This window comes from Bubalus kerabau, chromosome 4 (assembly GCF_029407905.1).
Source record: "Bubalus kerabau isolate K-KA32 ecotype Philippines breed swamp buffalo chromosome 4, PCC_UOA_SB_1v2, whole genome shotgun sequence".
In the NCBI taxonomy this organism is placed as follows: domain Eukaryota; kingdom Metazoa; phylum Chordata; class Mammalia; order Artiodactyla; family Bovidae; genus Bubalus; species Bubalus kerabau.
Window position 1 is genome coordinate 151,245,214 of NC_073627.1, and position 22,678 is coordinate 151,267,891.

Sequence of the window (22,678 nt, forward strand, 5' to 3'; positions counted from 1 at the left end):
GAAACCACTGTAAGGAAATGAACTCTTTAAATGATTTAAACTGAAAGAACTAGCCAAACCAAAAAAAAAAAAAAAAATCACAAAATACAGACTCTATTGGCAATCTAAATTTCTGATTCTTAACAATATTTTCCAAGTAAATGCTAAATTTGGAACATTAAGTCCTCAATTAATGAAATACATTTCTGAATGAACTAAAGAGAATTTAGGAAAAAATGATTCCTATCATCAAAGAGTAATTATGAATTCAGAAATATTTCAAAATCCTGTCAGTAAATATAGTGTTTAGTTACCTTAAATCTGAGGAAGGATGGACAGTAAAACTGGGTAGGAAAGTACAACTATCTATAAGCTGAAAATGAATACTAGGAGTTAATGTCTTTGCTTAATTTATTTTACCCAGAATGCTCTATTTACCTGCTGCTTTTTCCTTTGCAAATCCTCCTTGATCCTTAAGGCCCACTTCACCTGTCCCTTCTCAATAGTATCACCATCAGGATGGCAAGGGAGCAACCATACTGACTCTTGCCCTGATTTAAGCACCCAATGCTGTTGTCTGCATCTTTCTGCCAGGCCCAGATAAGCCCCAGAGATGAGTGGTTTAACCCAGTCTGTTTTCTTGAGTTCCACACAGGCAGAGGTCTGCAAAGTAGGTCCACTTAATGACTACTGGCCTGAGAGGTGGTGGGATCAAAAAGAGGAACAACACTAGGGCCTGGAGAAGACCCTGTTCTTCCTGGGAGGGGGGCTTCATTAGCAGACAAGATGAACCAGAGGCAGCAAAATATATGGGGGCTTCTCAGAGGATGCTTCCCAAGTCAGCAAGTAACTGCTCTGAGACACCTTCACGTGTATCACAACCACTGTTTTTCATCCCAGCAACTCAATGAGAATTTTTCTTGGAGTCTCAGCCCAAATGCACTCATGAAGTGGCCCTTCTTGACCACTCATAGGCAGCAGCCTTTACGAGGCACTCACTCTGACAGTAGCTGACCCTTTACTTGCTTGCTCATCATGAATTTGGCTGGCTAAATGAATATCCAATGCAACTCTTCTTAAACAGGTGAAGCATCTGTGTCTTGCAGAGGTGAGCATCTGCCCAAATGGCAAAGCTCCAGTCCTGTTCTCCTTGGCTCAGCACAGTCCCCAGACAACTGTTGCACCTTCATCTATGGCCTCTCCAATGGCTCCGAGCCCCCACCCATGGGGCCTGCTCAGCCGAATCTCTCATGGAACTCCACCTCACAGCTCACCCCTATCTTTTACAAACCCAGCTCAGCGGGGCAGATCCCACTCCACAGCACTGCAACCCATACCTTCTGTAGCCTTAGTACGTTCTGGATGAAGAAGCGATAGGCATTGTACCAAGGGAGCAGTACATCCTTCAGGACATCTCGGACACCCTCTTCCTTAAAGCGAAGGTTTTCTGCTCTTACCACAGGGGAGTTAATCAGATATAATCTGGAAGAAGAAAAAATTACATGGAAATGGAATGAAGACAGTAAACCAAATATTACTGACATGTTGACAGGGTAATACCCATATCAGCACTTTTTCTGCAAAATGGGGACATTATAAATACTTTTCAAACAGTCTGCTTAAAACTGACAAAGTTCTCACTTTGTGTAAGAGACCTAGAAAATTCTAAAGGGGAGACCAAGAGTGCCACACCAAAATATGGCACTGGACTAACCTAGAATCATGTCCTGGGCTGGTTTGGCACAGGCCCCAGAAGGCATGGCAGCACCAAGAGGAAGTAACCAGGCCCTCCTCCCAGGACTGTATGTTTAGGCATCAGGGATTCACAAGGAACAGCCACACAAGCATTTTGTCAACACAGAGGGACTCAGAGGGCAGAGGTCAGGGACAGTGTTAAACATCCTGCAGGACAGCCTTCAATACAAAGAATAATCAGGCCAAGTAGTCAGCTATGCCAAGGTTGAGTCTAACAGATAACTGGGATTGCAGGACACTGAATAAACTGCTCCCAGGCAACATGGGAACCGTGAGTATGCTTGCCCAAAGGCCCTGGGTGTGGGTCTCCTGTTAGTAACAGGAGGATGCAGAACAAGATCTCCATGGTTACTTTTAACCTGAGCACTGAAAAGTTAATAGCTTTATTTCAAGCAGTGTCTTTCTCTAAACAATTTTCAGTATTTTTATTTGCTCTAGCATAAATGTACCTCATATGGCTGTCTGAGGAGTAAGTGCAAAATAGAAATAAATGATATAAGAGAATTTTAATACCAACAAGACAGGGAATCTATAGGAGTAAAGGAGAGGCACCAGCAACTAATTTGAAGTACCTGTGCTACTCAATAAAATCTAACTCAGAGTCTCATATTCCAAAAGACCTCTAGATTTAGAAACATTTTTACAATTTAGAAAACGATCTTGGGGATTTAAAGTCAATAACATATCAATACAATTCCATATAATAGACGTGCATTTTTAAAAAAGAGCTAATTATAAACCAAATTAATAGAATGATTAGCATCACCGAAACCATGACTGTATCACTGAATGTAAGATGCTCACATAAGAGACGACAAATACACACAAGGCAGAGCACTGGTCTGTACCTGAGGGCATCAGCACCATATTTATCAATTACTGAAAGTGGATCTGGATAATTCTTTTTGCGTTTGCTCATTTTTTGACCATCACTTGAAAAACAAAAGGGAGACATCAATTAAATAAGTCAACATCACAGTTTATATATGGCTACAGATTATCTATAATTTGGAATAATTATCTACAGATTATCTATAATTTGGAATAATTATCTACATATTATCTATTATTTGCAAATGGGACACAAGCTACTATTAAGGCACAACAATAAGGTTGTTTTGTTAAAATCTGTGTAAGCTTCTTTCAGACTACTGTAGTGAGTAAATGGAGAAGTTTCAGGATAAATGGCAGCAGGAAGATGTAAGAGTATAACAATTCAAAAACACAGCTTTTGTATTTATCCCAGAGAAATGAAAACTTCGATTCACACAAAATCTATGAAGAAAAGTTCACAGTTTTATTCATAGTTGGCAAACACTAGAAACAACCTCAATGTCTTTCAGCAGGTGAAAGATCAAACTGCGGGTCATCATGGAACACTGCTCAACAACGAGAAGGAACTATGGATACATACAACCACCTAAGGGATCTCCAGGAATTACACCGAACAAAAAAAATCAAGCACAGAACTGGATACAAATCCATTTATGCATCATGCTTGAAATGATAAAATTACAGAGATGGGGAATAGATTAATGGTTGCCAGGTGTTGGAGATTAGGGCTGAAGCTGAACTTGGTGGGGTATGAAGGGGTAGAGAAGGTATGGTTATAAAAGGGCAATAGAGACATCCTGTGATGCTGAAACAGGCCCAGTATTTTGACTGTGCGGGTGGATAGAGGAACCTATACATGAAATATTGCATGCAATAGCAAATGAGTGTAACTGGGGAAATCTGATTAAGATTGGTGAACTGATTCAACAGCCTGATCTTGACGATGTGCTATGGTTTCAAGAAACATGACCACTGGGGAAACCAGGCAAAGCACATAAGTGGTCTCTATTAATTTTCACAACTATAATTCAATAAGATTTCTATTTTTTTTTTTTTGAAGCACAGACTGTAGAGCCAGACTGCGTAGGTACAGAACTAGAATTTATCACTCTGTTGCAGTGTAACCTTACTTCTTCTGCACCTCAAATGCCTCAGATGTTGAACCGGACAATTAAAGGACCCATTTCAAATGGCTCTGGGAGTAAATGAGTAAAGATGTATAAATGCTCAAAACAGGGCCTGGGACAGTGCTAGGTGTCATCCCTCACTTTGAAGGGCACATGAAGCAAGATATCTATGTATAATAATTAATTTTCTTGTTTTTGTTTTTACTTTTAATGACTAGAGGCAACAGAAGCAAAGGAAAAAATAAGAGTTCTCTATTATAAGCCTCTAGAACTAATAGGTTCTTCATATATTAAAAAGAGGACAACTAAAAGTACATTAAAGGACCAGTTCATAGATTAAATAAGAGCTATAAGCAAAAGTACTTTATAAAATTCTAAATGACAAATGCTATTTTATCATTAGTAGTATAATGGGACACATGTCCCCTCCTTGGTCCGCCTCCATTAGGCTTAGTTCTTAAAGAAGTCCTTCTCATAAGATAGAGGGATATGTAGAGATAGAATGCTACAGGTGGAGAAGGACAGAAGTTGGATGAAAACAGAAAACAGAAAGAAGTATAAAAGTAGAAGGAAGGAAAGAATAGGAACAGAACTGGTGCATTTCTAAATTCCTCTATTCACAAAGAATGGTTAGATCCAACCAGAAAATGCTCTAAGAACAGAGAGGAACTGGAACTCATCATTGTACAAGGGAGTGCACCTGCCTTGCCAGGACAAGTCCATTCACAATCACATTTTTGAATGGTGGCCGTCCAAAGAGAGATGTGGCTAGCACCAGCAGAGTGTAAAACCTGGGGGGAAAAAAACACACAAAGAAACAGTTCAATAAAATAAGAAATAGAATTTAAGCATAGGAAAGAAAACTGTGTTTACTTATTGGACTGAATTTCTATTTTAGGTAAGTTACATTTCTTGATAAGCACTTAAAGCAATGGTTCTTAATCCTGGTGATATATCAGGATCATCTAGGGAGCAGTAAAAAAATTAAGGACAGGACCCACTGTAGACCAATCATACTAGAGCTTTTCACTAGGAATAAAATGTACTTTATTTAAAGCAAATAAAACTCTGGAGTGAGGTACTGACTCTCTGCTGGGGACAGTACTATCACCTGCCTTGGGGAGCTAGTTGGACAGCCACAAGGCAGAGGTGGGCAATGCTGGGTGTTCTTCTCAGGACCTCCCAGAAATGCCAGGCTGAAAATCCAGAGATGTATGTTGCCTTTAGTACAAGGTCATAGGGGACAGCCTGATGACAAAAGACGCAAAAAGCACTCTCATTCAAAAGTCAAAAGGTAGACTGTAGGAACATAGAAAATGTTTTTATTATATCAGATATCATGCATGCCATTTGTTTGCTAGCTAGATTGTTTCCTAAAAGAACCACATCACACCCATGTAAGCTGTCGCAGTGTCATCTAGGACCGGATTTTGCAGTCGAAGAACATCACCAGACATAACTGATGGAGATGGGAGACCTGATCCCTTGAATAAATGATCAGATACCCCTTCCTCTGAGGGCAGGTCAATAGGACCATAGTTCTTAGGAGAGGTAGACCACGCCTGACAGAAGGGGAGGGAGGCAGTGTGCATATGTGGACCCACATGACAGCTTTTAACAGTTGCCAGATCTGGAAATTCCTCAGAGAAACAACTTATTGGTCAATCATCTGGCTTTCTCTTTAAGAATAGCTGTTCCTATAGAAAAATGGATTGAAAGCTAAAAATAGTACATTCCAGAACATTAAGGCTGGAATTCCAACAGTTTGTGAAGACTACTAGCAGTAAAGACAGAAAATGACCCAGCATTCCTTAAATATTCCTTCAGAAACATTACAAATGAAAGTACAATAAGAACGTGGGTCAGTCCAAAAACATTGTTTTTTGTTTTTTTTTACTTTATTTTTATAGAATCTGAGCTGGCTTTAGAGTGTCAGTGTTCAGCAACAGCTCAAGGAAGGATGGAATTATCTGCTGGTCCTCACCTCCCCAGGTTAGGGTGAAGGAGATTTCATGCCAACAGCTGTAACTCCTCTCAGCTTCCAATCAACGCCCATGGCTCAAGCAGGGGGATAAGGAGTGGGGAGGGGGAAGCTCCTGAGACTCACACATGGCTTGCTTCTCCCTCCTCCCCTTTCCCTTTGCTCCCCAGCAGAGCACAGCTGACCTGAGCCAGCAGTTGGAGGGAGGTGGATGGGACAGAGCACCAAAAGGAAGGAGCCCTCAGCCCAAGGAGGAAGGGACCTAGCGTCCCTCAACCCTGCACCTACCCATGGGAGGAGAAGATGGGACAACTGATATTACTGTTAGTGGTCACAACATTCAGTTCCCACCTGATGTCATGGGGCAAACAGGACTGGTCCAGGTTATACTGAATCACAGCCAGTTTGCAGTCTTTAGATTATGGCTGAAGTCCAAAACGTGTAAGTCAAAATGATCTATGAGGTCAAATCCCAGGCTCTCCACAGGAGACAGACTGATACCCCCAAAGAGGACAATCTCGTCACCAGCAATACAGCAGGGTGGGTGGACAGTCCAGCCAGGCCTCAGTCCTCGTGAGAAAGACTCAGATAAATCTCACTGCTGGAACGGAATGGCTCAAAATGGTTGGCAGGACCCCTAAAGACATACATGTAACTATCCAGCATTGTGGCCCAGTAATTCATCTTTTTCTAATTAAAAGGATGAGGGCACCACTTTCAGTAAGGCACCAGATAAAACCAGGGTCCTCCTGACCTGCCCTCAGAGGAAGGGGTATTTGGTCTTAATTGTAGCAAATGGGATCTTTGATCTTCCTTGTGGCATGTGGGTCTATGAGTTATGCAAGCAAACTCTTACTCCCATCATGGGCTTTGTTTTTTTTTTTAGATTTTAAATCTGGATTTTTCACAAAGTTATGAGGCTAGCCTTAACACCTGAGTACATTTTCAACTATTCCTCAATTTTGTAGCAACCTCCCCAGTATCTTGTATGTAAATACCCACTAAATATTTGAGTGAATGATTTGAAGTAAACTAAGAGGGACATATATTGTTTTGTATCACTTAAACTTCCAATATAATGAATCTCTGTATTCAAAAATGTCAAAGAAATAATTCAAACTCTAAAACTACTGCAGTAATGTAGTGAGAGATACCTTCTCAAAAGACACTTTTATGGTATGTGGTGGTAAGGTGCAGAGGGCAGAAGCAGAGCCTATCTTGTCTGACACAATCTCCCCAGCACCCAGCTGATTAATACAAAGTAAAATACCTGCTAAGTTAAATCAAATCAATAAATCACTTTAAAGAACAAGGAACATACCATCCTCTGGTTTGGTCAATGCCTTCAGCAATGAAGTCTGCAGGAAATGCATCCTCAAACTCCCTCTTGTTTTCAAACGGATAATGAATTTGAGCATATGGCATGCTGCCACTCTCGAACCAACAGTCAAACACTTCAGAGACACGATGCAACAATCCCTTTCCACAGCGTGAAGGAATGGTCAGATGGTCAATGCTAGTAAACAAAGAAGTAAATGAAGAAATAGCTGCTTCAATTAACTTTAAGCAAAACAGAACACACGGTTTAATTGCCAAAAGGAAACACAATGCTCTCACAGCTCTTTTACATGCAAACAGAAATATTGGCAATTATCACAGGCTTTCAGAAAGTGTCATCAGTACTCAGTCTGGAAGGTTATATATCAAAGTCCCCTGACATCTAACTCAAGGACAGAGGCCACCTTTCCTCAAGATGAAATGAATCATCTACAGCAAAGTAATTTAGCAAACTAGTGTTTGATCTCTTCATGGAGCTCTATGACCTGCAACAGAGACCATGTCTTAATAGGCTAGGACCTAACCCCATACTCTCTGAATGACAGAACTGAAGTGAATCAAACGTGCAGAAACTGACCTCTCTCTGTGGAGATCTGAGATTTTTGTTCCTGATAGTTCTTCCAGTTCTGCTATTGACCCAATACATACTACCTGTCAAAGATAAAAGGCCTCAGAGTCAAAGTTCACATGCAGTTAATTTATGTAACATTTATTTTTAGATTTAGAAACCTTTCATCTTCACAACAGTTATCATCAGTGTGGCTCCTCATGAAAGACTGTGGGAAACTGAATAGGTGAGCAGACTTCACTTCTTCGCTACCTATCCCTGTACCAGAGAAATTCCCGACAGAGAGAGAATTTCACAGCCATCGTCTCAACAAGTATTTCCTGAGGATTTACTATGTCCAAATCTCTGCCAAAAGTAATAAGCGTAAGTGAAATGCCTAGACTATTGCTCTAAGGCATCTTAGTTTATTCCTGGCACCTGAATTTGGCTTTTTAATCCAAAATCTTCTCAAGTCAAAGCTGGAACTAATTTATTGTGTATGAACTGGACCAAATAATTAGATTGAAAGATATCAGGATTATGTTCATGCAAGGAGGCTGGGAAAGGGACTTGGCAGGGGATGTTCATAATGGGGAGTCATCAAACAGGAGCCCAGTTCCTACTTACACCAGTAGGAGCTGCTGTAGTTCACACCCAGAGGACATCTGCTATCTAATAAACATACACAGCCTTCTTTCTCTGCCCTTCCTGCTCAGTTCTGAAAAGTCCTCTGATACAGTTATTTCACTCTTGCCTTTCAGGTTCCTATCAGAGATTTACTGAGGTCCCTGGGCTGCTGCTCTTCATAACCGTTCTAATGCTCTTAGCATTCAGCACAGGAAATACATCTTTATGTCTGTTATTATTAATTTACACACACACACACACACACGTTTGACTTTATAGATTAAAGGTCTGTAATCCTTTGGTAATTTTAAGTTGTCCTTTTTATCACTAAAAGGTTGTTTCAATATACTGCCACTTAGTGCAGGGCGTGGAGTCTTTTCTGTTCATCAAAAACTCCGAGGAAAAAAAGAATCTAAGTAACACAAGATAAACAAGGATTTCCCAGAGACAAATACAACTTGCATTCTTCACTTTTACACAAAGGGAAATTTAAAACTATATTTAATTAAAGAAAATATAATTTAAAATAAATTAAAAACATATTCTTATTTATGTCATGATTTTAGGAAGGAATAAAGAAAAAAAAACCTGATGAAATAAAGGAATGAAATAATAAAGAAACCATATTCTTTTACCCCATACTGAGATACATGAACGAGGTGCTTCTGCAAAAATCAACACGAGGATACATGGCCCTCCTGCCCTTCCTCACCTCCTCGAAGTCACTGCTGACCCACAGTGGGATAGGAGTGCCCCAGTATCTGTTTCTGGAAATTGCCCAGTCACGTGCATCTTTCAGCCAATTTCCAAATCGCTTTTCTCGCACAAACTCTGGGACCCTGCAATAAACATATCAGATAATCACATCAAAACATTAGTAAGTAAACTTATAAAATTACATCTGCATAAGCCTTTGTATAATCCTTTGTGAAATTAACACTCTGGAATCTGTGCACTCACTTCTAGGAGAATGTTTTCTACAAGGACAGTACCAAAAAACCTACAGTGGTTGTTTCTGCTGTGAATTCATCCCAGGGAAGATGCTCTGTAATATGAAACTCCACAGAACATAAGCTTCCCAGTCCTGCTCTCCAACTGCAGGACTGCTGCAATTCTTTAACTAATTACCCTGATCCTACTCAGACCTAGTCTTCCGGTCAACCACACAATAGGGCTTTTACTAAAAGTCACTAGGTAAGGGCTCTTAATCACCTATAAAGTAAGAGTGCGAACAAGTGGGGCTGTTTGTAGTCGGTGGGTAGCTGCCTCTCCAGGCTCACCTGCAGTCCCCCTGCCACTGCGCTTCAGGGTCCAGGAATAAGGCAAGTACTTAGAACATAGCTGCTTACCTCACTGCCTTTGCCTGTGCCATCCCTCCACTTTGATAACCTTCAACTTGCCACCCTCCTTCCCCAAGGTTCCTACAGCTTCTGACTGGTAAATGACTCCTTATTCTTTAAAGTTCAACTTTGCAGAAAATCTTGCCAAGCTTCAAGCCTGAGTTAGGTCAATTTATAGGCCTGTACTCTCTCCCCACAATTCCCAATAAGGCAGCCACACTAATTATCCATACTGAGCACTCCACTAGGAAACTAAAAGGTATAAAAATGAAAAAAAACTACTTTCTCTTGAGAAATCAGGGTCAACTTACTAAGAAATATACAATTTCCTCTTACTGCCCAGAGAGTCTCTCCATTCTTCCAAAGTCAAATGCACTATTTCTTACTTCCCCCAAGAACTTCTTGGAAGAAGTAAAAACTAGTGATTACCCTCAAAACTCTCCGTAAAAAAATGTTCTTCTGGAATACAAAGATTTAGACTTAGATCATTTTTGCACCTACAGTGTACCTGCTTCGTCACCCAGACACATCCGACTCTTTGTGACCCCATGGACTGTAGCCTAGCAGGCTCAGTTACCAAGTCAACTGTTGACTACTTCAGTGCCTGTGTTCAGATAACCCTTATTTTTACTTAATAATGGTCCCAAAGTACAAAAGCAGTGATGCTAGCAATTTGGATACTCTTATTGTGCCTAGTTTATAAATTAAACTTCATCACAGGTGTGTAAATATGTACAGGAAAAGCACCGTATATAACGTATAGGGTTCAGTTGTTGTTTTGTCACTAAGTTGTGTCCAACTCATGACCGGTAGCCCACCAGGCTTCTCTGTCAAGGGATTCTCTAGGCAAGAATACTGGACTGGGTTGCACTTCCTTCTCCAGGGGATCTTCCTGACCCAGGGATCAAACCTGTGTCTCTTGCACTGCAGGCAGATTTTTTACCACTGAGCTACCAGAGAAATACATTTAGGATTCAATACTATCTGCGTTTTCAGACATCCACTGGGGGGGTCTTGGAACACACCCACCATGGCAAAAGGGAAAAACTACTGTAACACCTCTCTGCAATTTAGATATTAGCTGAGAAGAACAAGGATTCTATCCTTGCAGTGTTTATCTATGAAGCCAGAGTACACAAGGCATCACCGTATTTTAGGAACTCAATAAGTGTCAAAAATAAAGTATTAAATGGCTTCTGTAGTACCTCCAAAGATAAATTTTTATCCTGAAAATGACTATCACTTAAAGCTAGGGGATTCTGACAGTTTTCCAAAGTCATTCAGATCAAATGAATGGCAACTTCTCATTTTCACTGGGTTAAGAAAAATATTCCCCTGTATGTCTTATCATGAGGTATGACATATCCCCTATATGTCTATCATGAGAGGGATTCTGCTTCTGTTATACAAAATTATTTAAATTATTCTGTGTTCCTGAATAAACAAAATAACACACAGCTATTACTATACAATTAAAGATGGCTTTTAAAACAATTATAATTTGGAGGAAGTGTAAACCAATATTAACTACTGACAAAGGACATTATGAAGACACACAGTTAACTGCTCACCAGTAACACAGGTCATTGTTCCTCAGCAGCTGATCCACCATGTGCTCCACCCTAACGAACCAGCTAGGCACTGCTTTGTAAATGAGTGGAGTGTCTGACCTGGGAAAGCAAAAATGCAGAATGTGGCTGGTCAGACTGAGGTATGCAGGGACCCAGGGTAAGACTGACCTTTAGTTTCTTAGTCACATGACCATCATGTATTAGGTCTTCTACTGCAAATACTAGTGTCTATGTCATCTCCCTCCACAATAGGTGGAAAATGAAAGTTAACAAGAGAAAAACTGTAGTTCTGCTTGTGTGACAGCTGTCTAAGAACTGATGTCAACCTCAGCAAAGAGGAAACAGGAATGAAACATGATGCCACTGAACATTCCATTTTAACCCACATCTTCATAGTATGATGTCGGACATCACATGATATTTCTCACTAAATTCCATTAGAAAATTGTAGAGATATATCTCATCCTAGAGAAATGTGATCTCAACACAAAAGATACTGGTACAGATCTATTTTTCTAACATCTAAAGATAAAATAACTATATATGTGAATTCATAAAATTCTCATTAAAACAAAAATGAAGTTTCCACACACTAACTTGAAAGGATACAAATGAGATGGGAACCATGAAATGATGAAATGGGTTTACATATCAAGTATATTCACAAATCTGAAGCTCTAGCTGTATTTCATCTCACCTCCAACAAAAAGGGTAGCTATGGGTGAAGGTGCTGGCAACAAGAAGTCGACCTTGTTCCTTTAGAGTCTTGATGATATTTTTGTCAGCCTCCTATTTTTAAAAAATTAAAATCTAGCCATTAAAATATCCCAAATAATTACTAATACAATATAATTAAGTATATTACTAAAATCTGTTATTTTGTTTCCTTTACAGTGAATAAAACACATAAATAACAAAAGTATTACAAAAATACTTGGTCTATATGTCAGCTACTGTATAACATTAAGTACTTTTAAAGTATGTTCCAGATCATTTAAGAAATTAAATTTTCAATTAGCAGTGATTACACAAGGTCAAAAAGCTGCTTCCTGAGTCACAAACCAGAGTTCATTTTTTCTGATTCCTACCCTTGAAATTACAGCATGCATCCTCTGAAGATATTAGACCTTGGAAAGCAGCTGATCTGATTTTATATGCTGAAACAAAACAAAACCAACTTCCTGGGGAAAAAAAAATATCCCAGATATGAAAGCTATTTAACAAAAACTAATTAATGAAAGAAGTAGGATGAAACTGACACCTTTCGAAGTCACACAGATACAAACCTTCACATACTGTCCTGCAAAATCTGTCACTTCAGCTGTAAAACAGCCTGAGGCATCCACAGGGCAAATAGGGAGAGAGTCTTTCTGAATGATGTTGAAATCCATACAGATCCGATAATCGTCCTAGGGCAAAGGAAAAAGGAGGAAGGGAAGTACAAAATAGTTATGTGTGGATGTGGCAGGAGAAAAGCATCTCAGGCAACAGATTTATAGAATTTTTCAGTATCATGACCTATAATTGTAACCAACTTTTGTTATTCTCTCAACTGAAGTTAACTCAAGGATCATTCAGAGACTCCAGAGCCCTACAGCAGCATTTTAGATCTGGTAGACAGAGTGCCTGAAGAACTATGGACGGAGGTTTGTGACACTGTACAAGAGACAGGGATCAAGACCATCCCCAGGAAAAAGAAATGCAAAAAGGCAAAATGGCTGTCTGAAGAGGACTTACAAATAGCTGAGAAAAGAAGAGAAGCAAAAAGCAAAGGAGAAAAGGAAAGATATACCCATTTGAATGCAGATTCCAAAGAATAGCAGGGAGAGATAAGAAAGCCTTCCTCAGTGATCAATGCAAAGAAATAGACGAAAACAATAGAATGGGCAAGTCTAGAGATCTCTTCAAGAAAATTAGAGATACCAAGGGAACATTTCATGCAAAGATGGGCTCAATAAAGGACAGAAATGGTATGGACCTAACAGAAGTAGAAGATATTAAGAATAGGTGGCAAGAATACACAGAAGAACTATACAAACAAGATCTTCATGACCCAGATAATCACGATGGTATGACCACTCATCTAGAGCCAGACAACCTGGAATGCAAAGTCAAGTGGGCCTTAGGAACCATCACTATGAACAAAGCTAGTGGAGGTGATGGAATTCCAGTTGAGCTATTCCAAATCCTAAAAGATGATGCTGTGAAAGTGCTGCACTCAATATGCCAGCAAATTTGGAAAACTCAGCAGTGGCCACAGGACTAGAAAAGGTCAGTTTTCATTCCAATCCCTAAGAAAGGCAATGCCAAAGAATGCTCAAACTACCGCACAACTGCACTCATCTCACACACTAGTAAAGTAACGCTCAAAATTCTCCAAGCCAGGCTTCAATAGTACGTGAACCATGAACTTCCAGATGCTAAAGCTGGTTTTAAAAAAGGCAGAGGAACCAGAGATCAAATTGCCAACATCTACTGGATCATCGAAAAAGCAAGAGAGTTCCAGAAAAACATCTATTTCTGCTTTATTGACTATGCCAAAGCCTTGGACTGTGTGGATCACAATAAACTGTGGAAAATTCTGAAACAGATGGGAATACCAGACCACCTGACCTGACTCTTAAGAAACTTGTATGCAGGTCAGGAAGCAACAGTTAGAACTGGACATGGAACAACAGACTGGTTCCAAATAGGAAAAGGAGTACATCAAGGTTGTATATTGTCACCCTGCTTATTTAACTTACATGCAGAGTACATCATGAGAAACGCTGGGCTGGAAGAAGCACAAGCTGCAATCAAGAATGGTGGGAGAAATATCAATAACCTCAGATATGCAGATGACACAACCCTTATGGCAGAAAGTGAAGAACTAAAGAGCCTCTTGATGAAAGTGAAAGTGGAGAGTGAAAAAGTTGGCTTAAAACTCAACATTCAGAAAACGAAGATCATGGCATCTGGTCCCATCACTTCATGGCAAATAGATGGGTAAACAGCGGCTGACTTTATTTTTTGGGTCTCCAAAATCACTGCAGATGGTGACTGCAGCCATGAAATTAAAAGACGCTTACTCCTTGGAAGGAAAGTTATGACCAACCTAGACAGCATATTAAAAAGCAGAGACATTACTTTGTCAACAAGGTCCGTCCAGCAAGGCTATGTTTTTCTAGTGGTCATGTATGGGTGTGAGAGTTGGACTATAAAGAAACCTGAGTGCAGAAGAATTGATGCTTTTCAACTGTGGTGTTGGAGAAGACTCTTGAGAGTCCCTTGATCTGCGAGGCGATCCAACCAGTCCATCCTAAAGGAGATCAGTCCTGGGTGTTCATTGGAGGGACTGATGTTGAAGCTGAAACTGCAGTATTTTGGCCACCTGATGTGGAGAGCTGACTCATTTGAAAAGACCCCGATGCTGGGAAAGATTGAAGGTGGGAGAAGGGGACAACAGGGGATGAGATGGTTGGATGGCATCACTGACTCAATGGACATGGGTTTGGGTAGACTCCGGTAGTAGGTTATGGACAGGGAGGCCTGGCATGCTGCCGTTCATGGGGTCACAAAGAATCGGGCACGACTGAGCGACTGAACTGAACTGACCCTGGGAAAAATTTTAAGTTAATCACACTGCATAGCTCTGAAGAAAGAAATCAAAGTCTCTCTTCTGATCATATAGTATGTAGTCAACAACACAGCAGAGGTGATGGAACTTTTCTTCATTTTGATGGCTGTGGTGACTGTATAACTCAATGTGCCCTTGTCGAAACTCCCAGCTGCGTATCATAAAACGCAAAGGACAGTCCCTCAGTCTGGTCCGACTCTTTGTGATCCCATGGACTGTATGTACCTCACCAAGTTCCTCTGTCCATGAAATTCTCCAGGCAAGAACACTGAAATGGATTGCCATTTCCTTCTCCACATAAAGCACAAACTGTATAGCAAATATTTAAATAACAAATGGATAAAACACTGCATGCCTTTTAGAAAGACAAAATGCCTAGCAACGCTCAGGATTTAGCCTACCATTTTCAGAACCAGCTCAGGATGGAAAGGAATTTCAGATGCAAGTTTTTTCTCTTTGGGAGGAGGTATCTCCACAGTCTGAACAACAGTGAGAAACATCTTTCTGTGATACACATACACACACACACAACTTAGTGGCCAATGACATTTACTTCTCATAAGTACACTTGCAAGATTTATAGTACTCACAGCACCGAAGTAAGGAGCTTGGTGTACAATCCCAGTGCCTTCTTCCTCTTTCACATAGTTGTCAACAAGCACAGTAAAAGCACCACTCTCTTTACACTGGAAAAGAAAGGTTATCGGGCTTAAAGAATAAAATAAAACCATATCATAACATTAATAATAGATTTTGGTAAGACTCTGAAAAAATTTTAACACTTAATTTTTGGAAACAGAATGGACAGAATAATTCAGATTGGGAAGAAATGTGCCAATTCAAATCATTTCCATGAATAACAACAGTTCACCATTTATAAATGAAATCGTTATCCAAAGACTTACAGATAAAAATTTCTTCCTTAGTCACAAAACTTTTCATCAGTTCTTCCAACCTCACCCCTGCCCCAGTAAGCAGTTTATCCTAAAATGTCTCAGAAGATGTGCTCCCTCAACAATTCCCCTCCTGCTGTATTTCCAATCACTGAAAACACTTTGCTGCTGCTCCTTTTCCTTTCAGGTCAGCTCAGGTTTTCAGTAATAAAAGGCAAACTTTGAAAGAATCAGGATGGGAGCCAAGTTACGAGTTCTAGATTCAGGTACTCCAAGTACTGTAACACTGAGGGGAATTGCTTTCAGTTTGATTTTTTTGGTAACAGCTGAAGTCAGGTTTATACATATAAGACTACATACCTACTTTTCCTACCTTCGTCTCTTAGTATTTCTTTTCACATACCCTTTGTTTCAGTCAAACTGACCCTGTGCTTTCTTATCCCTCTGCCTTTGTAAAATGTACTTTCAGAAATGATTTTCACATTGAATCCTATAATACTGTCAAAAAGGCATTGGCAGTCCCATGTTTTAAAAATATTCTGGTTGTATTTCAATTTCACAGGTGAACAAACTTTGGACAAAGATGGAATTGTTTGTCCAGATTATACAACTAAGTAATGATGAAGCCAGGCCTCCAGTGATGAAGGCCTTTGGGTTCCAAACACAATTTTATATTCAACCACAACACAGCTCTTTAATTCTTTGGCATTCACTTAAAATTAAACTTGAAAAATAACTCTGAATTTTTAATTGCTATAACCCAAATCACCTGGAAACATTTTTGGTGTGGTGTAATAGGTGCTTTTCAATAGTTTAAACTTGGAGAGATAATATGTGTATCCTCAGAATCAGACGTAAGAAGAGGGAATACAAAGGATCCTACTGTTTTAACTGTAGACAAAGAAATGCTGCATTGCATTCCTATTTCTTGAAGTCAAGTTTGAGGTATTACCCCTGCTGAATCTTAGGGGGCAGGGTCTGAACTGGGTTAGCATTCACACAGAGAGCTATAGTGTTGCACTTCACAGACAGCATCTATTCTCATAGCTCCCACTTAAAACTTCAGAACATGGGTATTTTACGTATACACCAGATGATTTTTGTTTTAAGTCAAAGAACTTGCAGCATCGTTCTAAAACTTACCAAATGTTCTAGAAATTTTATGAAGATAACTGAACGCATATTCCAGAGAGATTCGTGACTTCACCCAAAGTTCCTATCTATTGTGTCCATGTACATTTTCTGAAAGGGCTCAACTTTCCTTAGGGTCTCAATAGGGTCTTCCCAATAGGGTCTATAATTCAGAAAGGTCACTGATACAGTGCAAGGGTTTTAAGACAAATAAAAACAAATATTTTAAAAAAATGTTAAGATACAGAATACTGGAGTAATGATATTTTTCAGAGGGAGAAATCAAAGAAATGTTTCAGAAAATGCTTTTCCCAGAGGGCATCTGAGTTTACTGTTGAAGAGTGTCAAGTTGATATGACAATAAAGAAAGGTGAAGGTTTTTTAAAAACAGGAGGAAAACTTACAAAGGCAGGGAGAGAGGAAAAGAAAGGACAAGTTTGATGGAAGCAAAGGGTATGTTTAAATCAACATTAGGAGACATGGTTAGAGAGCGGGACTGCCCTGTATCGAGTAGAGAACGCCTAGTGAAAGACCAGGTAAAGCATTTGGCAATCCATTAGCGACAACACGCTATGAGGAAGAATGCCTTTAGTCAGGAGATAAGAAATACAGGAAAACACTCAAGTGCACAAACGTATAGACACAGGTGTTGCTGTGGACAAAGCCCTCCTGCATTAGTCAAACTTATTATCTCCACACTGAACCAGATCAGAGGTAAGTGAATATTTTATCCCAGCCTGTGATGTAAGCTTTTGCTGGCTAATGCACGTCCAGCTGAATATAATTTCCAGTGTGTAAAACCAGGTCTGAGGGTGTTGCTCAGTATTTCGCTCCAAGACCTATAAATAAGAACCAATACAAGAGGTCTCCCCTGGTGGCTCATATCTGCCAATGCAGAAGATACGGTTTCGATCTCTGGTCCAGGAAGATCCCACATGCCTCAGAGCAACTAAGCCACAACTACTAAGGCTGTGCTCTACAGACCAGGAGTCGCAACTACTGAAGCCTGCACACCGAGGGCCTGTGCTGCTCAACAAGAGAGGCCCGTGTGCTGAAACTAGAGAGTGGCCCAGCTCACCGCAACTAGAGAAAGCCCGTGCGGCAACGAAGACCCAGGAAAACCATAAATAAACAGATTAAAGAATCAACAGGAAATTCCTATTGTTTTCATTTTTTTGTTGTTGCTGGAGTTTACAACTACAGCCGTGGATTCTGTTGACAGAAAATGAAAAACCACATAAAATAGTTCTGTGACTCGGATGAAAATTAAGTTACTAAATGTCTGAGCTTAAAGAACTTACCTCACAAATTCCTTGAAATGAACTGTTACTTTGACACACAGTTTTATTCTGAGTACTATTTTAAATTTGTAAAAACAAATCCCAAACAACACCTGACCTCAATGACTTTCCTGGGTGACAATAAGCAATACAAAATATACACATATAAATCTTATCAAACATAACTGATTTCATACATAATTTGAGAAAACTACTTAAAATTTTATATAGTATTTTAATTATTAAAACAAGAAGGCAATATGAACAGAATTTAATTTTTTAAATACCTAAACAAAAATTTTTTGGATTCAGGCACACTTATATAAACAATATAACCAATAAGACAACATGAATATCACTCCAGTTATCAAACACATAGGTTGTGGAGAGTGCCTGTGGTAGAGGGCTCTAAGCTTACCTTTACAAAATAGTCAAACAGAGGCCTGTATTTCTTGCCTCTGAGAGAGGCACCAGGAAATCTAGAAAAAAAGAGAAGTAAACTCACAATTAAAATCAAAGAAATGAGGCTGCAGCCATATCAAATTACCATTTCCTTCTGATTTCCTTGTTCCTAAGTCATTAGTGCTAGAACATGTGACTTGAATATATTTGATTAAGCTTGAATACTATATATAGCTCTTGGGCAATAAAGTATCTCACTTTTTAAAACTAAAGACACACACACACACACACAGATGCACACATGTATACATCAATGATTTGTATATTCACCTTTCAAGGATCTCATAGTCACTCTCCGATTTATAGAGGGCTGATAATCTGGCTTCCATTAAAATGTATAATTTTCCTCTGACAGCATCTATGAGAGCAAGGGAAAATGTGGACTTCAATGACATGCATTGATATTTTCTGAATAAAAAACAGAACACAGGGTTCACCAACCAGAAAAGTTGTATATAGGCAGATGAGTGAGTGACGTGACTGGAATCTTAGACAAAGGGCCTTCAAGGGTGTCACGTTCACTGCACCACGGCCATGACCCAGAGGTGACACCAGTACACTTATACAGACAGAAACGCACTTGCCTACAGAAGTAGAAGTAGACACCACAGGTAGCTTCTATGGTGGAAACAGCTCCTTTCTGACAGATAGCATTAGAAACTAACTGTTGGTTCTTAGATTCTCCTAAGGCATAGCTAAATAAAGGTAAAAGTATCTGTTTTCTGACTACCAATCCTTTTCCATTCCTTTCTCAATATTATTTCTTGATAGTACAAGCTACTGAGAATCAAACTGTCTTATAAGATGAATTTCTTTCTGGCTATGAGCTTTTCCTTCTTTCCTTAGCTTCCCCCTGCTCTCCATAAACTGCTGAAACCTGGTCATCTGAATTATATTCTCCCATTCCTGTTCATTTTAATTCACCAATAATAAGAAATATATATTTGGTCTTAGTCTCTGTTCTGGCATGGGTGCCTGCTCTGTCACTTCAGCTGTGTCAGACTCTTTGCGACCCTGAAGACGGTAGCTCACCAGGCCCTTCTGTTCATGGGCTTCTCCAAGCAAGAATACTGGAATGGGTTGCCATTTTCTCCTCTAGGGGATCTTCCGAAACCACATATCAAACTCATGTCTGTCAGTATCTCTTCCATTGCAGGTGGATTCTTTACCTACTGAGCCACCTATTCTGGCAGAGCTCTTATATCTCTTGGAATTTCTTAAGTTATGGGAGCCATAAATGTGCCTTTTGTTGATAACAAAACATTCTATGAGGTAGTACATCCCAGTTCTGGAGACAGAAACTTGAGACCCTTCCAGATCTCTCTGTGCACTTCACTTGGCCATTTGAGTGTATCCTTTACAATCCCCTTTTATACTTTAACTGGTAATCTCAAGAGTACAATGATCTCTGAGTTCTGTGATTTACTCTTTGGACCCAAGGAGGAGGTCATGGGTTGGTTAGAAATCTAGGTGACAACTAGAACTCATGACTGACATCTGAAGTGTGGGTAGAGTAGCCGAGGGCTGTTTTGTAGGACTAAGCTCTTAAACTGTGATACCTGACTCTTCTCCAGACAGCTAGTGCTTAAATTGATTTAACTGTTTGGCAGTGTTGAGAAAACACATATTGGAGATTCCTAATAGCAATGATATGCCACTTCGTTGAATCTCAGGTTCCTGGGCTGCTGAGTAAAAGTACAATAATCTGAAAATTACAAGAAAATTTTACTTTTCATCTCTATGTATAATTTTAATTTTTTTGTGTTACTTTCAACTTGTTAATTTTTTGATCAGAAAAACACTCGAGGATGTTTTTCCGATTATGTCTAATAGTTTTTCAAAAACGTTTTTATTCCAAAAAGAAATGTAATTTTTTTTCTTTTTTAACCATTGTGTCAAAAAGAATAAAAAGCTAGGAATAAATCTACCTAAGGATGTAAAAGACCTTTACTCCAAAAATTATTTGACTGATGAAAGACATCAAAGGTGACACAAACAGATGGAAAAATATACCACATTCTGGGACTGGAAGGATCAATGTGGTCAAAATGATTATACTACCCAAAGTAATCTACAGATTCAGTGCAATTCCTATCAAATTACTAACAATATTTTATCAGATCAAAAAATTTTAAGATTTGTATGAAACACAAAAGATCTCAAATAACCAAGCAATCTCAAAAAATGGAGCTGGAGGAATCAGGCTCACTGACTTCAAACTCTACTATAAAGCTACAGCAATCAAAACAGTATGGTACTGTTATTCTTTATTTATTCTAGAGTAGGGAAATGATGTCAGACAAAAACCAAATTTGAGAGACTTTCTCATTCAAGTTCAAAATGAGTTCAACAAGCAGCAGTTCAAAAAGCAGCAGAGACAACTTACAACCTCAACAACAAATTTGGCCCCGGAACTGCTAATGAATGTACAGTGCAGTGGTTGTTCAAGAAGTTTTGCAAAGGAGACAAGAGCCTTGAAGATTAGGAGCAGAGTGGCCAATTATCGGAAGTTGACAATGACCGACTGAGAGCAATGATCAAAGCTGATCCTCTTACAACTACATGAGAAGCTGTCCAAGAATTCCAAGGTTGACCATTCTATGGTCATTCAGCATTTGAAGCAAACTGGAGAAGAGAAAAAGCTCAATCAGTGGGTGCCTCATGAGCTGACGGCAAATAAAAAAATTGTCATTTTTAAGGTCCCTCTGCCCAGGAAAGAGTCAAATCATTTCCAGTTTTAGAAATATACTGGAAGCTAACTGGCTTTGTTGTGCTGTTTGAAACTCATTATAGGATTCTCCTTTCAAAATATATCTTGGTATATAACACCATACCTATGTATTCACCACTAGACAATTATTTCTTAGAGGCTTTCTGGGTTTCTAAGAAATTTTATTAATAGGCAAATTTCCCTGGGGTTATTAGCACCTAAAAGTGATTATGATATACCTAAGTACAGATTCTCAAACAATAAATTGTAAGACATGTGACCAAAGAGTTCATGCTACCTCCCAGCCCCAACAACTTTACTGATTCTAGTAAACATTTATTTCTTATATAACATGCAGTATGTTAATTTAAGTTATAATTTTAAATCATGCCCTGATTACTAATAATGATGTCTACTTAAAAATCAAATATTTTTTAAACTGTAATACATTTAGGCATGACAATTAATTTCCTAAAAAGTTTTAGACATTATCTAACATTGTATCCAACTCAGTTTTCTTAATGAATTAACTGTGTGCTGTTTCTAGTGTGACCCATCTACTGTTTATTTATTTATTGAATACTTATCTTGTTCCAGATAATGGGATATAAGGGCATGCTGCTGCTGCTGCTGCTAAGTCGCTTCAGTCGTGTCCGACTCTGTGCGACCTCATAGGCGGCAGCCCACCAGGCTCCCCCGTCCCTGGGATTCTCCAGGCAAGAACACTGGAGTGGGTTGCCATTTCCTTCTCCAATGCAGGAAAGTGAAAAGTGAAAGTGAAGTCACTCAGTCGTGTCCAACTCTTCGCAACCCCGTGGACTGCAGCCTACCAGGCTCCTCTGTCCATGGGATTTTCCAGGCAAGAGTACTGGAGTGGGGTGCCATTGCCTTCTCTGGTATAAGGGCATACCCCTCAACAATACCTATCCAGGTCCTGCCTTCCACAAACTCCGGGAGTTAGGATTTTTTTTGTTATTTGCTAATAACAATACCCTTGGGAACTCCAGGGCAGTACAGTGATCAGGACATGGTGCTTCCATTGCCAGGGCCCAGGTTTGATCCTTGGGTCTGGGATCCTGTAAGCCATGTGGCATGGCCAAAAAACAAACAAACAAAACACCTCAACTGTATCCTGATAATCTCTCTCTGTAGCTAAATGAAATTACTCTAATAAATGCCTTTTAGAGGAAATATACTTCAATATAACAAAGGCCATATAAGAGAAGTCCACAGCTAACATCATATTTATGGGGAAAAAGCTGAAAGTGTTTCCTCTAATATCAACAAGATGAAGACACCCACTCTCGACATTTTTATTTTAGTACTGAAGTCCTAGCCAGAAGAGTTAAGTAGGAAAAACAAAAGAAATCCAAATTGGAAACAAAGAGGTAAAGCTCACTATTTTCAGATGACATGATATATAAAACCCAAGACGCCGTCAAAAACTTAGAACTAAAAAATAAATGCAGTAAAGTTGTAGGATACAA

The 22,678-nt window shown here is 39.4% G+C and overlaps 1 protein-coding gene across 1 annotated transcript in view; it reads right to left on the reverse strand.

Annotated features, from left to right (window-relative positions):
* The window catches only part of IARS1 (isoleucyl-tRNA synthetase 1), a 76,940-nt gene that overhangs the window by 30,950 nt on the left and 23,312 nt on the right, over positions 1–22,678 (reverse strand). The window contains exons 8-19 of the mRNA XM_055579047.1: positions 18,752–18,839; positions 18,438–18,498; positions 15,306–15,401; positions 12,386–12,508; positions 11,797–11,888; positions 11,100–11,198; positions 8,901–9,027; positions 7,592–7,665; positions 6,998–7,192; positions 4,400–4,486; positions 2,583–2,666; positions 1,317–1,461 (exon numbers count right to left, since the gene is read on the reverse strand). Coding sequence (XP_055435022.1) covers positions 1,317–1,461; positions 2,583–2,666; positions 4,400–4,486; positions 6,998–7,192; positions 7,592–7,665; positions 8,901–9,027; positions 11,100–11,198; positions 11,797–11,888; positions 12,386–12,508; positions 15,306–15,401; positions 18,438–18,498; positions 18,752–18,839 — 1,271 coding nt within the window. The remainder of the gene's footprint in view (positions 1–1,316; positions 1,462–2,582; positions 2,667–4,399; positions 4,487–6,997; positions 7,193–7,591; positions 7,666–8,900; positions 9,028–11,099; positions 11,199–11,796; positions 11,889–12,385; positions 12,509–15,305; positions 15,402–18,437; positions 18,499–18,751; positions 18,840–22,678) is intronic.